Source organism: Apis dorsata, unplaced genomic scaffold (genome assembly GCF_000469605.1).
Source record: "Apis dorsata unplaced genomic scaffold, Apis dorsata 1.3 scaffold_667, whole genome shotgun sequence".
Classification (NCBI taxonomy): Eukaryota; Metazoa; Arthropoda; class Insecta; order Hymenoptera; family Apidae; genus Apis; species Apis dorsata.
In genome coordinates, this window is record NW_006263852.1 from 183,078 (window position 1) to 194,197 (window position 11,120).

An 11,120-nucleotide genomic window follows, 5' to 3' on the forward strand; every position below is an offset into this window, starting at 1 on the left:
CTCGATGTGAAGAAAACACATCTCGAATTATTTTTTCTCGCGATATTACATTTTCACAATCAAAAAGTTTTATATACATTTGTCCCCCTAATTCTGCTAATTCAATTTGAAATATATCTGTTGTCTATAAAATAAATATAGTTATTGTCTATAAATTAAAAATAAAATTTTTATTTAGTTATTATCTACCTTTGGTTTATATGTTGGTGATTTTGTAACTTTAAATAATTGAGGACAAGTAGGACAAATATGATGTAATTTCATTTCAATGTTCAATCCTTTTATATTAGTTGTTGTTCTAGCATGAGCTGTAATACCCATTTTAAGATGTTCTAAAAAAATAAAATATATATTAAATATACTATTTTTAAATAATAATAAATCCTATTTAAATATTATTAATGCAATACCTCCAGGTGTATTATATGAAATAAATGGACGATTTTCAAATCCTAGAGTAATGTTGATTGGAAGATATCCATGAATAGAGTGTGCTCTTTCTGCACTGTGCCATGTATCAATAAAAGGATTATAATTTTCTATTATTTCTGACTTATGAATAGATGTTCTAAAAATATCAATTGTATAAACATAAAACATTATAAAAAAAAAAGATACAATTATAAATTATTTTATCATACCGTAATATAACATGATTATTACGACCAATTGAAATATGTGTAAAATTGCCTCTCATGGAGAATAATGATGTTGCAATGATTGCAAGTCTAACATTTGCTCCTAGATCTGTAACCTGTACCGATTCTATTGTTAATGGAACATTAATACGTTGTTGATTAACATGAAACTCCATGTTTTGATATATATTATATATATTATCAGGCAAAGAAGAGAGATCTAAAAGAATTATATATAAAAATATAAAACAAATTCAAATATATTTAAATTTTGAACAAAAATAATTTATAAACTCACATTTAAATCCTTTAATAATATTAGTTTCATTAAGATGAAGACATAAAACTGTTTTTTCTTGAATACGTGCAATGATTTCTAAATGTACAGATCCACTTTGTTTTTGATTTAATTTAAATTTTTTTAATATATCCTTTATTTGTGTTGGACCATCTAGATGTGTTGATAATGAATGTAAAAGACCTTCAGCTTTAATATATAACTACATGAACATAATATTTAATATATTAAAAAATTAATTTTAAAATAAATTAAATCATTTTAAAATAAATATATACTTACAGATACATGATTAATATTAATTCCACTTCCATAAGTGTTTACAGTTACATATAAAACCTCAGGTATATTTGTTAATGGATTAGCAATCACAATACCATGTATCATTGCACCAAATTTTCTATATGTATCTTGATAGTCAAATAAATAATTACCAGTAATTAAATATTGATTTTTAGTTGGATGAAGTACTCGTGTAAACTGTGCAGCTATCATGCCTCTGATATTATAAAATTACATAAAAAAAAAATATTTGAAAATTTTATTATAAAAAAGACTATTATAAATATATAATATAATAAATATAATATTTTTTACATACATATGAACATAACAGGGATGAGTGGTATGTTCCATAGATTTTAAAATAGTATAAAAATAATTATATAAATGTTGACTAGGTTCACTTTGCATGTACCAATATAATGATATCAATCTGCTTGGTGTAGGACTAGAAACAATAAGTAATGTCAATGCTGCTACTCTCATTTCTAAGTGCTCAGTTCTATTTATTAAAATTGGCCAATAGACAGGATATATCTAGAATACAAAATTTAAAAAAATGATATTTAATAACTTCTTCTATTAGAATAAAAAAATTACTTACAACATCAGGTCTTAAAGGTGCAGTTGAAAGTGATGCCCATGCAGCAAGAACGCGAAAATGACGCGATTCTGCATTGTTACCACTTGCAATAGGTTCTAAAAATTCAACTACTCTTCCTAATTGTATATTTGCTAATCCTTCTAACCAAATCATTTTCTTTTCATATTCCTTTGTCTCTATGAATTATTTATTATTATAAGAATACATAATAATAACAAAAATTTAAAACTTGATGAAAATACAAAATTTCTTTAATATTTATTATTTGCATACCTGTAAATTTATCGAGATATAAACGTACATAATCATCTAGCATTTCATATGGACAATATAATAAACAAGTCTTATAAATTAATGTGCCATATGTAAGAATGGCAGTATTTTGAACTTCAACAGAAATTTTTTCTGGTAAATTTAAAAATATTTGTAAGTTTACTAATAATTGAACATCAGGTTTTCGTATATGAAATGGTAATTGAGTAAGAAGTTGAATTGCAGATATATCCGAAACTTTTTTATCCTGGATTAATTCTAATATAAATAATGCGGCTTCTTTAGTACCAATTTGTGGAAGAGCTTCAAGAAACATATTTCTATAATAACATAAGAAGAAAAATAATGTAATATATTTTATTATATAAATATTTAAAATAATAAAAAATTTGTTAATACCGTATTGTTTCTTCTTTATAGCTTGTTCCTGAAATTTTTGTATATGCATTACGTAAATCAACAATATCTAACATTCCAAGGTAATAAAGTAATACAGTAATTGTGGTGTTATGTAAATTATCAGTCTCTGTATCTAAACCAGGATTTTCAAGTTTTTGACTTAATCGATCTAACAAATTCCCTATCTGTAATATACAAATATTATTAAAAATCCGTAATAATATTATTAAATATTAATTTCATATAGAAATTTAAAAAATAACTTAATAACTTACAGATTTAAAAACAGTATTCTTATCAAGAGTACCTCTACCTTGGGTAAGATCAACTTCTGGAAGTTCATGTTGTAGAACTTTGAAATATAAGTTTTCAGTAAGTATTTTATTTACTATATTTTTTACCACAATTAATTTAAAAATTTGTCTATACATTAAAAAATAAATATATAAAAATAACATATATTTTAATAATGCAGAGTTATTTTTATTAAGAAAAATTTTTTCTAAAAAATAAAAAAATTTTTATTTTTTAAATATACCTTGTAAAATGAAAATGAGCTTCTCCAAAACTTTGAAAAGGTTGGACATAAATACCTCCAGAGGCATTAACAAATAAAATATCATTTAAGGATCCATTTACCTTAATTTTATATAATCTTTCACTGGACTTTAGAATTGGATTCTAAACATATATGAAGTTTCTCATATTAAGTTTATTATATTGTATAAATTAACAAAATAAATTAGAATATATATAATATTTTCTAATTTTAAATAATTTAATATTAAATTAATATTATTAATATTATTCTTATAAATATAATATATTAGAAATATATCTTATAAAGAATACATACTTGATCACCATTAGGACATAACATATTAGGAACATTTGACCAAGTATAATGAGGATATCCAATGCAAGTTCGTGGATCAAAAAATTTTCTTATTAACCATTCATTTTTTTGTTCAGGATTGACAACATATTCAATATTACATTGTCCATAATGATTTCTCTATAATATAATTAATAATAATATTAATAATAAAAGTAAAATTTTATTTTTAATACTAATTAATTTAAAAAACTTTATAAAAATTTTGAGATATGATTTACTTCAGTTGAATGAAAAGCTGCTTCTTTTTGTAAATTAAACAGATCTAATTGTAAAATTCCTGCAATACTTCTTTTTATATTTACAGACCATGGTGATGTTGCTTCTGTAGTAAAATTTTCAATAAGACCATTTTTGTATATGATTTGAAAAGGTTTTAGTAAATCAGCTACATTTTCAGGAATATCTTGAATTTCTCCTTGTTCTTGCATTTTACCATTCCATATAGTCATTTTCAATGATTCAAACTAAATATATAGATATTAAGTTATAATCATTTTAAAAAATTATTTATCAATTTTATATTATATTTTTAAAAATAATGTTTTAATGTTTTTTTTTAATATATTAGATTGTGTATCAATTGTAAAATGTACCTGCATTGTTGCAATATTTTCTTCTGCTTGAATTTTAAGTTTTCCATTAAAACCCCATGAGGATGATGCACCAGATGGTAACAAAACACCAGAACTTGAAAGAGCATTATATGAATATATATATTCTTTTCCTGATTGAAATATGCTATTTGTAACATGATTATTATAAAGTAAGAAAAATAGAAATATGATTTCCTTTGGTTTATACATTACTATTTGTAACACATAATTAAAATCTGTAAATAAATTTTTTAAATTAATATATAAAGAGAATATCTTTATTTGTAATTTTTATTATGTAATTTAATTTCATTTTTTTAAATTCAATCATATTAAATTATTTTATTTTGAATAGCATAAAATTTAAATAAATTTTTTAATAAATTAATTTAATTATTAAACTATGTTAAATTAAGCTCATATTATGTAAAAAAATTGTACAAATTAAATTATTTTAATATATTTATAATTTAATATTTATAATTAAAATTATTTATAATACAATAATAATAAATATTTAGTGGTATTATTTAATTAATTTAATTAATAATTCTAATTAAGTATAAATAAAAATGTTTATTTTATACCTGTGGATCTCATGGTGTGCAATAATAGCTTAACAAAAGTAAACTCAGTTCATAGAAGTCAAGAGATGACCTTTGCTGTCTATCTCTGTGACCCATGAACACGTCTTTACTATCTGTGTGAGTAAAACTTATCTCCTGTCTAAATTATCTTCAATCATATAAATTAGCCTATTACATTTTCTCTGTATATTTTTATATATAAATTTTGATATATAAATCATATAACATAATTTTCTTTAATTATATAAATAATCACATTCAACATATATATTTCATTTTTAATAATGATTTAATTAATAACTTAAAATATAATAATATTTAAACTTCAAATTAATTACATATATTTTTTTTCTAATAGATTTTAATTATATATAATTTTACTTCTAAAATGTTTACAAATATGCATAGATTATAAGATTATAAATAGATTATAAGTAGATAGATATATTAATTTTAAATAACAGATTATAAAATATAATTTTTATTTTATTTTAAATAAAATAAAATTTTTTTCTCTACAAGATAAATATGATTTATTAATTATTAATTAGTTATATATTGATTTTTGATTTAATTATAAATTTAATTTCTATAAAAATATTAAATATACTATGTAAATAATAATTAATTATTAATATGTAATTTAATAAATAAAATTAAGTATTTATAGCAAAAATATTAATTTTATTTTCTTTAGTTGTAACAGAAAAATTAAACACAATTTTATATTTACATATTTATTTCGTCATACTTCTATTTTTATTATTTACAATTACTATTGGAAATTGTATCATATGATATCAGAATCTTATTTAATTTATTTCTATACAAAATTACGTTTTTATATATTATACATCTAATTGTACTGCAATTCTTTTCTCATATACAAGATCTTTTCAGTATGTGTATAAAATTATAGATAGGCATTATTAACGAATACCATAAAATAAAAATACCATAAAATATTATTAAGAAATGCACATATAATTAATACATTACAAAGGTTTGATTATTTTCAAAATGGACTTCGAATATTCCCAGGCTTCACTGTAAAAATGAATAATTAATTTAAAATATGTTTTAAAACGCAAAAATTTATTTTATTTTAATAAAATAGATATGTATATAGAAATAATTTATTAACGATATAGAAAATTTAAAAAAAAATAATAATGTTTATAATTTCTTCATTGATTTTTTTTAATTATTCATTGATTTATAATTATATATTATATATTATAATTTATACTTACTTATGCGCTGGATTTGCTTGATCTAATTGTTCACTAAGTTGCTGAATGAGTGTAGCAAACATTCTCAAATGTTCTATTGTTTCACCTTGCAACCATGCACGAGGAAGTGTACTCATTACCTATTATATAGAAATATAAATATTATAAAAGAAATAATTTTTTTTCTATAATGTTTAATGTTTTTTTTAAATATTTAATTATATTTAAAGATTATATTTAAAGATATTAAAAAACACTATATTAAACTTATATTCAAGTGAATAATATAAACATACCATGTTTGCTTTAAATAAAGCATCATTTGGTATAGACACTCTTAAACCTGCTAAAAGATATCGATTTAATAATGAACCAAGTGCCAAATTTTTTAATTGTGTGTCTCCAAGAAGACCTTGCCAACTTAATAAATTTCGTAAAAGTTTTACAGCCATTGCAAACTGTCTTTGAAAAAATTGATGTTTGGTATCCAAAACTCTAAAATATTAATATAAAAAAAAATATCAACATTATTATTATAGAATTATTAACAATCTTGAATAAAAATTAATAAAAATTAATAATAAAAATATACTAACTGTTTAGGAAAAATTGGTATAAAAACATCATTTTCAACTGCTGATTTAATTTTTTCTAATATGGCGTTAAATAATGTTTCTAATGGTTTGCTTGTATCATTTAAATTTGGATATTCTCTAATAAGACGATTTACTGTGCCTACAAGTCGTAATGTTTGTGATGTAGACATTGGATCCCATATTCTTTCAACTATAGCTATAAACAAAAAATTTGTAAATTATAAATTTTTCATTTTCAACAATAAATAATTATAAATATACTATGTAAATACTATTCAATAATAAATAATATAATCTTACATGTTAATTTAGGTATAACAATTTTTTCTACTGTAAATGGTACTAATCTAACATCTGGATCTCTTTTAAGTGATTCTTCTGTTTCCTTATTATCTAATGCATACAAGAGTAATGTATTATACCACTTTGTTCTTTCTATATCTGCACTTTCCTAAAAATAAAATGTAATATACAATTTTTATTTGTAATTAATATTTTATGAATGAAAGTTTAATATAAAGTACCATAATAGGATTCCATGTTAACAATTGCAATCTAATAATTGGGGAAATGATTTTAGGTATACATAAAGATACATAAGCTTCCATGTAAGCATCTCTATCAGTTTCTCTCCAAGATTCCAATTTTGAAAGTATTCCTCTTATTGTGCAATATTCGTCCATTACATCAGCAAATATTTCTTTACTTTCATTATCAATTTCGTCTAAAAATAAGTATAAAAAAAAAATTATTATATAAAAGATATATATATATTATTAATATTATTAATATATAATGAATATATTAATTTATATTTGATAGATCATGGTAAATATTATTATATGTAATATAATTTTATTTTTTTGGTAAATTAAATTTTATGAAATTCATTAAAGTACAACCTTTTGTTTGTTTAAACGCAAGATTTTGTTGCTCAGTAACTTCATCATCGCTAGACATTCCATCAATATGTTTTGGTAATGTAGGAGCTAATTCTCTAGCTCTTCTACGACGAGCTCTTCTTCCTTCTCTTTCTGTAGCTCGACGAATACGAGCTTCAACTTCTGGTCCTCTTCGTATAGGCTGTCCTCCTATAATTTAAAATACAATTTACATTTAAGTTACATTAATCAAAAATATATTTTTATTTATATTTTTAACAATTTATAATATAATTATAAAAGGAATAACAAAAATAAATAAAATGTTTTGATTTTATCAAATACAAATTATGTATATTATTATGTATATTTAATACTAAAATGACTGACTTGCAGCTGTTGTAATTTCCTCTGCTTGATCCCTTGTATCTTGACGTCTTCTTTCCATCAGTTCAATCGCACGTTCGCTATAAAGCTCTAACCAGCGTTGCTCCAATCCAACAACCAATGGCAGCTAACAAAAAAGTTTTATATTAACATTCACACAATGAATTAACTCAATGACTTTGGGAATTATTTTTATTCCAGAAAATGTTTATATCAAATTTTTGTAATATATTAAATATATAAATATTAAATATATATAATTTATAATTAAATAATATAAAGTAATATATTTTTAATATTTGCTGGAATTTGATTTGTAATTCCATAGTCATTGGATATTTTTTGTTTAAGAATTTGAAAATTAATATCATTTTACTTACCACATATATTAATTTATCTTTTCAATTCTTATAAATACTTAAAAATAATACTACACAGTGTAAATAATTTTTTTATACAGAGAAGACACAGACCCCCGGCAATGCAAATATACATTATATTATATATATATATACATACATTCTAAATTTTTATTTTTAATTTAATATGCATTTTTCTTTTTTATTTTTTTATTTTTAAATTATATAATAAAAAAAAAAATAAGTACACGAATAATATAAGTGAAAAATAAAATAATAAAAATTCTAAAAGAAGTAATATAAAAATATTTATTTTTTATTTAATAATTCTTTTAGTGTTTTATAATATTTGCAATATATATGAAATTAGAAATATATTTGTAATATGTTTTAATATTTCAATATAACAAATTTTTAATAATTTCTTCAATATTTATTATTGAATTATTGAAAAAAATTATATCTTTACTTGAATATATATAAATTAAAACTAAACATTTAATGATTATTATTCTATTAATAGATAAATATAAAATTTATATGAAATATGTAAAATTATGTAAAATAGAATAAAATAAATAAGAAGTTTAATCATATTTTAATAAAATATATTTAATATAATTATATTAATTATTATATATTTTCAAATATTTAAAAAAAGCAATATTAAAAATTATTTATTAAGTAATTTATTTAATAAGAAAAATGCATTATTTTTAATGGCTGAATAATGACAGCCAAAAATTGCATGGAAAACCCCAGTGCACATAAAAAAACGTGACAGCGTATAAACCCACCTTCTCATCAAGACACTCTACCAAGTCAGTGACATACCCACGCAACTCTTGGTAATATCTGAAGCGCTGCGCAAGCTGCGGTGCACGAATTTCACCATCATCCAGTTCTTTCACAGTTTGTCCTAACTCTTGCTCTAAACGGTCCTGATCTAATTGATGACGTCGATGTACTTCTTTTAAACTGTCCAATCTACAAATTATATTATTCACTCTAATTTTAAAAATAACTAATATTTTAAATTATAAAAATTTTCAAAATGTATATGAAATACATTGTAATATATATATGTTATTTATTGTATTTTTTCAATTAAAATTTTAATTCAATTTTCATCACCTCGCACGCATTTTAGTCACAACTTCTTGAGGAGTAATAGGTATTATTTTTGTAGGATCTGGTGGTTGAATTGCTGGAGGAGGTGGTGGGGCTGGCATCATTACCATTTCCAAAGATATTCCACTTCCCATCATTGTATTTACATTCATACCCATTGAATATTGTTGTTGCATCATGGAATCTTGTTGTGCTGCTGCAATCTAAATATTTTTGTATATTAAAAATATAATTATATAATTTTTTTTATCATTTATATCTAAAATAAAATAAATAAACGTATATCAATCATTGTAATAATTATCAAATAAATAATCAAATATTAATATTAAATAAATATTTAATTATAATTTATAAATAAAAAAATTTATAAAATTATAAAATTTATAAAATTACCTGTGCACCAGTTACACCTTTTCTAATTTGTTGAGCTTCCCATTCTTCTTCCTCATTTTCATGTTCACTTTCATCATCAGAAACTAAAAAAATTATACAATGTAATCATTTATTATACAAATAAATTATTAATAATAAATAATTAAAAACTAACGTTTTAAAGGAACTTGTGATGCAAGAAATGCTTCTCGCCTTTTTTCTTTATCACGTGCTTCAGTGTTAACAGTCATATCAATTCGATCTTGCGAATCATCATCATCACTTCTATCATGATCTTCTTCTCTAATAAGTCTTGATTTCCCTTTATCATCACTAAAAATTAATATATTTATAAAATATATTGCAAAATAAAATCTAATTCTAATAGTAATTAATAAAATTAAATAACATTTTATTTAAATTAAAAAATAAATTACATATATTATTAAATATATTATAAAAAATAATACCTTTGTTCTTCTATAGGAATATAGTCAGTTCCTAATTCTCTTGCCTTTTGTCTACATTTTCTAGCTGCATGGATCATTGCAGCATCAGGTATGCAACCACCTTATAATTATAAGATAATATTTATTAAAATATTTTTTTAAAACGTTTTAAATATATATAAATATTAATAAATGATATATAATGTACATTATAATAATGTAATGTACATTATATATAATGGAATGTTAATAATACTTATTTGTATGACATCTTTTGGATCAATTAGATCAAATAGAGACCAAAATAAATAAAAATTGACATATAAAAATGTCTATTAAAATTTATTTATTTAATAAGTTAAGTGAAACGAAAATAGAATGCGATATAACAGAAACAGAGCGATCTCAAATTCTGCTTCAATTTTAAACTTTAATTGCTTATAAGTCTCAACTAATATTTTTATATACCAAATTTTCTATTTAAATATTTTTTTCTATTTTTTTGATCTTTAGAATTTAGCTCCAAAACTATTTTATAAATATATTATTACTTTGTATTTAATAATCAAATAGAGAAAATAAATATAATATATAATAAAACTTTAAATATAAATTACATACAATAATAAAAACATCACATACTTTCAAGAAGAATTTTCATTGTATCAGCTTTATCTGTATTTCTTCTAAACTTATGACTGCGTGGTTCATCTTCTTCTTCATCAGATGTGTAATCATCCTTTCCAGCTGCAAGTGCAGCTCGCCCATTTAGAATTAAAGGTCCTGTATTTTTTATTTTAACCTAATAATAAAAAATTTTAATGAGATTTTTAACAAAAAAAAATATTAATTAATTAATTAAAAAATTACTATAGACATAATTAATCTTACATTATACTGAAAAAATGGTATATTTATTATAATATTGTAAATTTTTGTAAGTATTTTTAATTTTAATTTTCTCTAAAAATATAAAAAAAAAAATATTAAATGTAATATTAAAATTTTTTTTATAAAAAATCTAAATAATTATATTTTATAATTATATTCATATTTTAATAATTCATTTATAATTATTTTAATAATTCTATATATATTAATATATTTATAATTTATTTTATATTATATATTTATTATA

The 11,120-nt window shown here is 20.9% G+C and overlaps 3 protein-coding genes across 4 annotated transcripts in view; 1 reads left to right on the forward strand and 2 right to left on the reverse strand.

Annotated features, from left to right (window-relative positions):
- The window catches only part of LOC102672172, a 6,908-nt gene extending 2,206 nt beyond the window's left edge, over positions 1–4,702 (reverse strand). The window contains exons 1-16 of the mRNA XM_006622136.2: positions 4,573–4,702; positions 3,986–4,221; positions 3,611–3,856; positions 3,351–3,509; positions 3,033–3,175; positions 2,770–2,917; positions 2,495–2,679; positions 2,096–2,415; positions 1,823–1,998; positions 1,538–1,755; positions 1,219–1,435; positions 937–1,138; positions 642–858; positions 411–568; positions 190–332; positions 1–124 (exon numbers count right to left, since the gene is read on the reverse strand). The exon at positions 1–124 is cut by the window's left edge and continues 3 nt beyond it. Of these exons, the coding sequence (XP_006622199.1) occupies positions 1–124; positions 190–332; positions 411–568; positions 642–858; positions 937–1,138; positions 1,219–1,435; positions 1,538–1,755; positions 1,823–1,998; positions 2,096–2,415; positions 2,495–2,679; positions 2,770–2,917; positions 3,033–3,175; positions 3,351–3,509; positions 3,611–3,856; positions 3,986–4,221; positions 4,573–4,585 (2,905 nt within the window). The 5' untranslated portion in view covers positions 4,586–4,702. The remainder of the gene's footprint in view (positions 125–189; positions 333–410; positions 569–641; positions 859–936; positions 1,139–1,218; positions 1,436–1,537; positions 1,756–1,822; positions 1,999–2,095; positions 2,416–2,494; positions 2,680–2,769; positions 2,918–3,032; positions 3,176–3,350; positions 3,510–3,610; positions 3,857–3,985; positions 4,222–4,572) is intronic.
- LOC102671960 (GPN-loop GTPase 2) overlaps positions 3,926–11,120 on the forward strand; it is an 11,489-nt gene continuing 4,294 nt past the window's right edge. The window contains exon 1 of one of the 2 annotated variants that reach the window (XM_006622134.1): positions 3,926–3,940. The gene's annotated coding sequence lies outside the window, so the exon portion shown is untranslated. The remainder of the gene's footprint in view (positions 3,941–11,120) is intronic. The other variant, XM_006622135.1, reaches the window with a different exon arrangement.
- The window catches only part of LOC102671822 (PAX3- and PAX7-binding protein 1), a 7,720-nt gene continuing 1,893 nt past the window's right edge, over positions 5,294–11,120 (reverse strand). Inside the window, exons 4-17 of the mRNA XM_006622133.2 lie at positions 10,625–10,784; positions 10,004–10,103; positions 9,709–9,866; positions 9,555–9,637; positions 9,162–9,361; positions 8,825–9,014; positions 7,672–7,795; positions 7,303–7,491; positions 6,925–7,124; positions 6,701–6,851; positions 6,401–6,596; positions 6,101–6,299; positions 5,826–5,944; positions 5,294–5,619 (exon numbers count right to left, since the gene is read on the reverse strand). Coding sequence (XP_006622196.1) covers positions 5,568–5,619; positions 5,826–5,944; positions 6,101–6,299; positions 6,401–6,596; positions 6,701–6,851; positions 6,925–7,124; positions 7,303–7,491; positions 7,672–7,795; positions 8,825–9,014; positions 9,162–9,361; positions 9,555–9,637; positions 9,709–9,866; positions 10,004–10,103; positions 10,625–10,784 — 2,121 coding nt within the window. The 3' untranslated portion in view covers positions 5,294–5,567. The remainder of the gene's footprint in view (positions 5,620–5,825; positions 5,945–6,100; positions 6,300–6,400; positions 6,597–6,700; positions 6,852–6,924; positions 7,125–7,302; positions 7,492–7,671; positions 7,796–8,824; positions 9,015–9,161; positions 9,362–9,554; positions 9,638–9,708; positions 9,867–10,003; positions 10,104–10,624; positions 10,785–11,120) is intronic.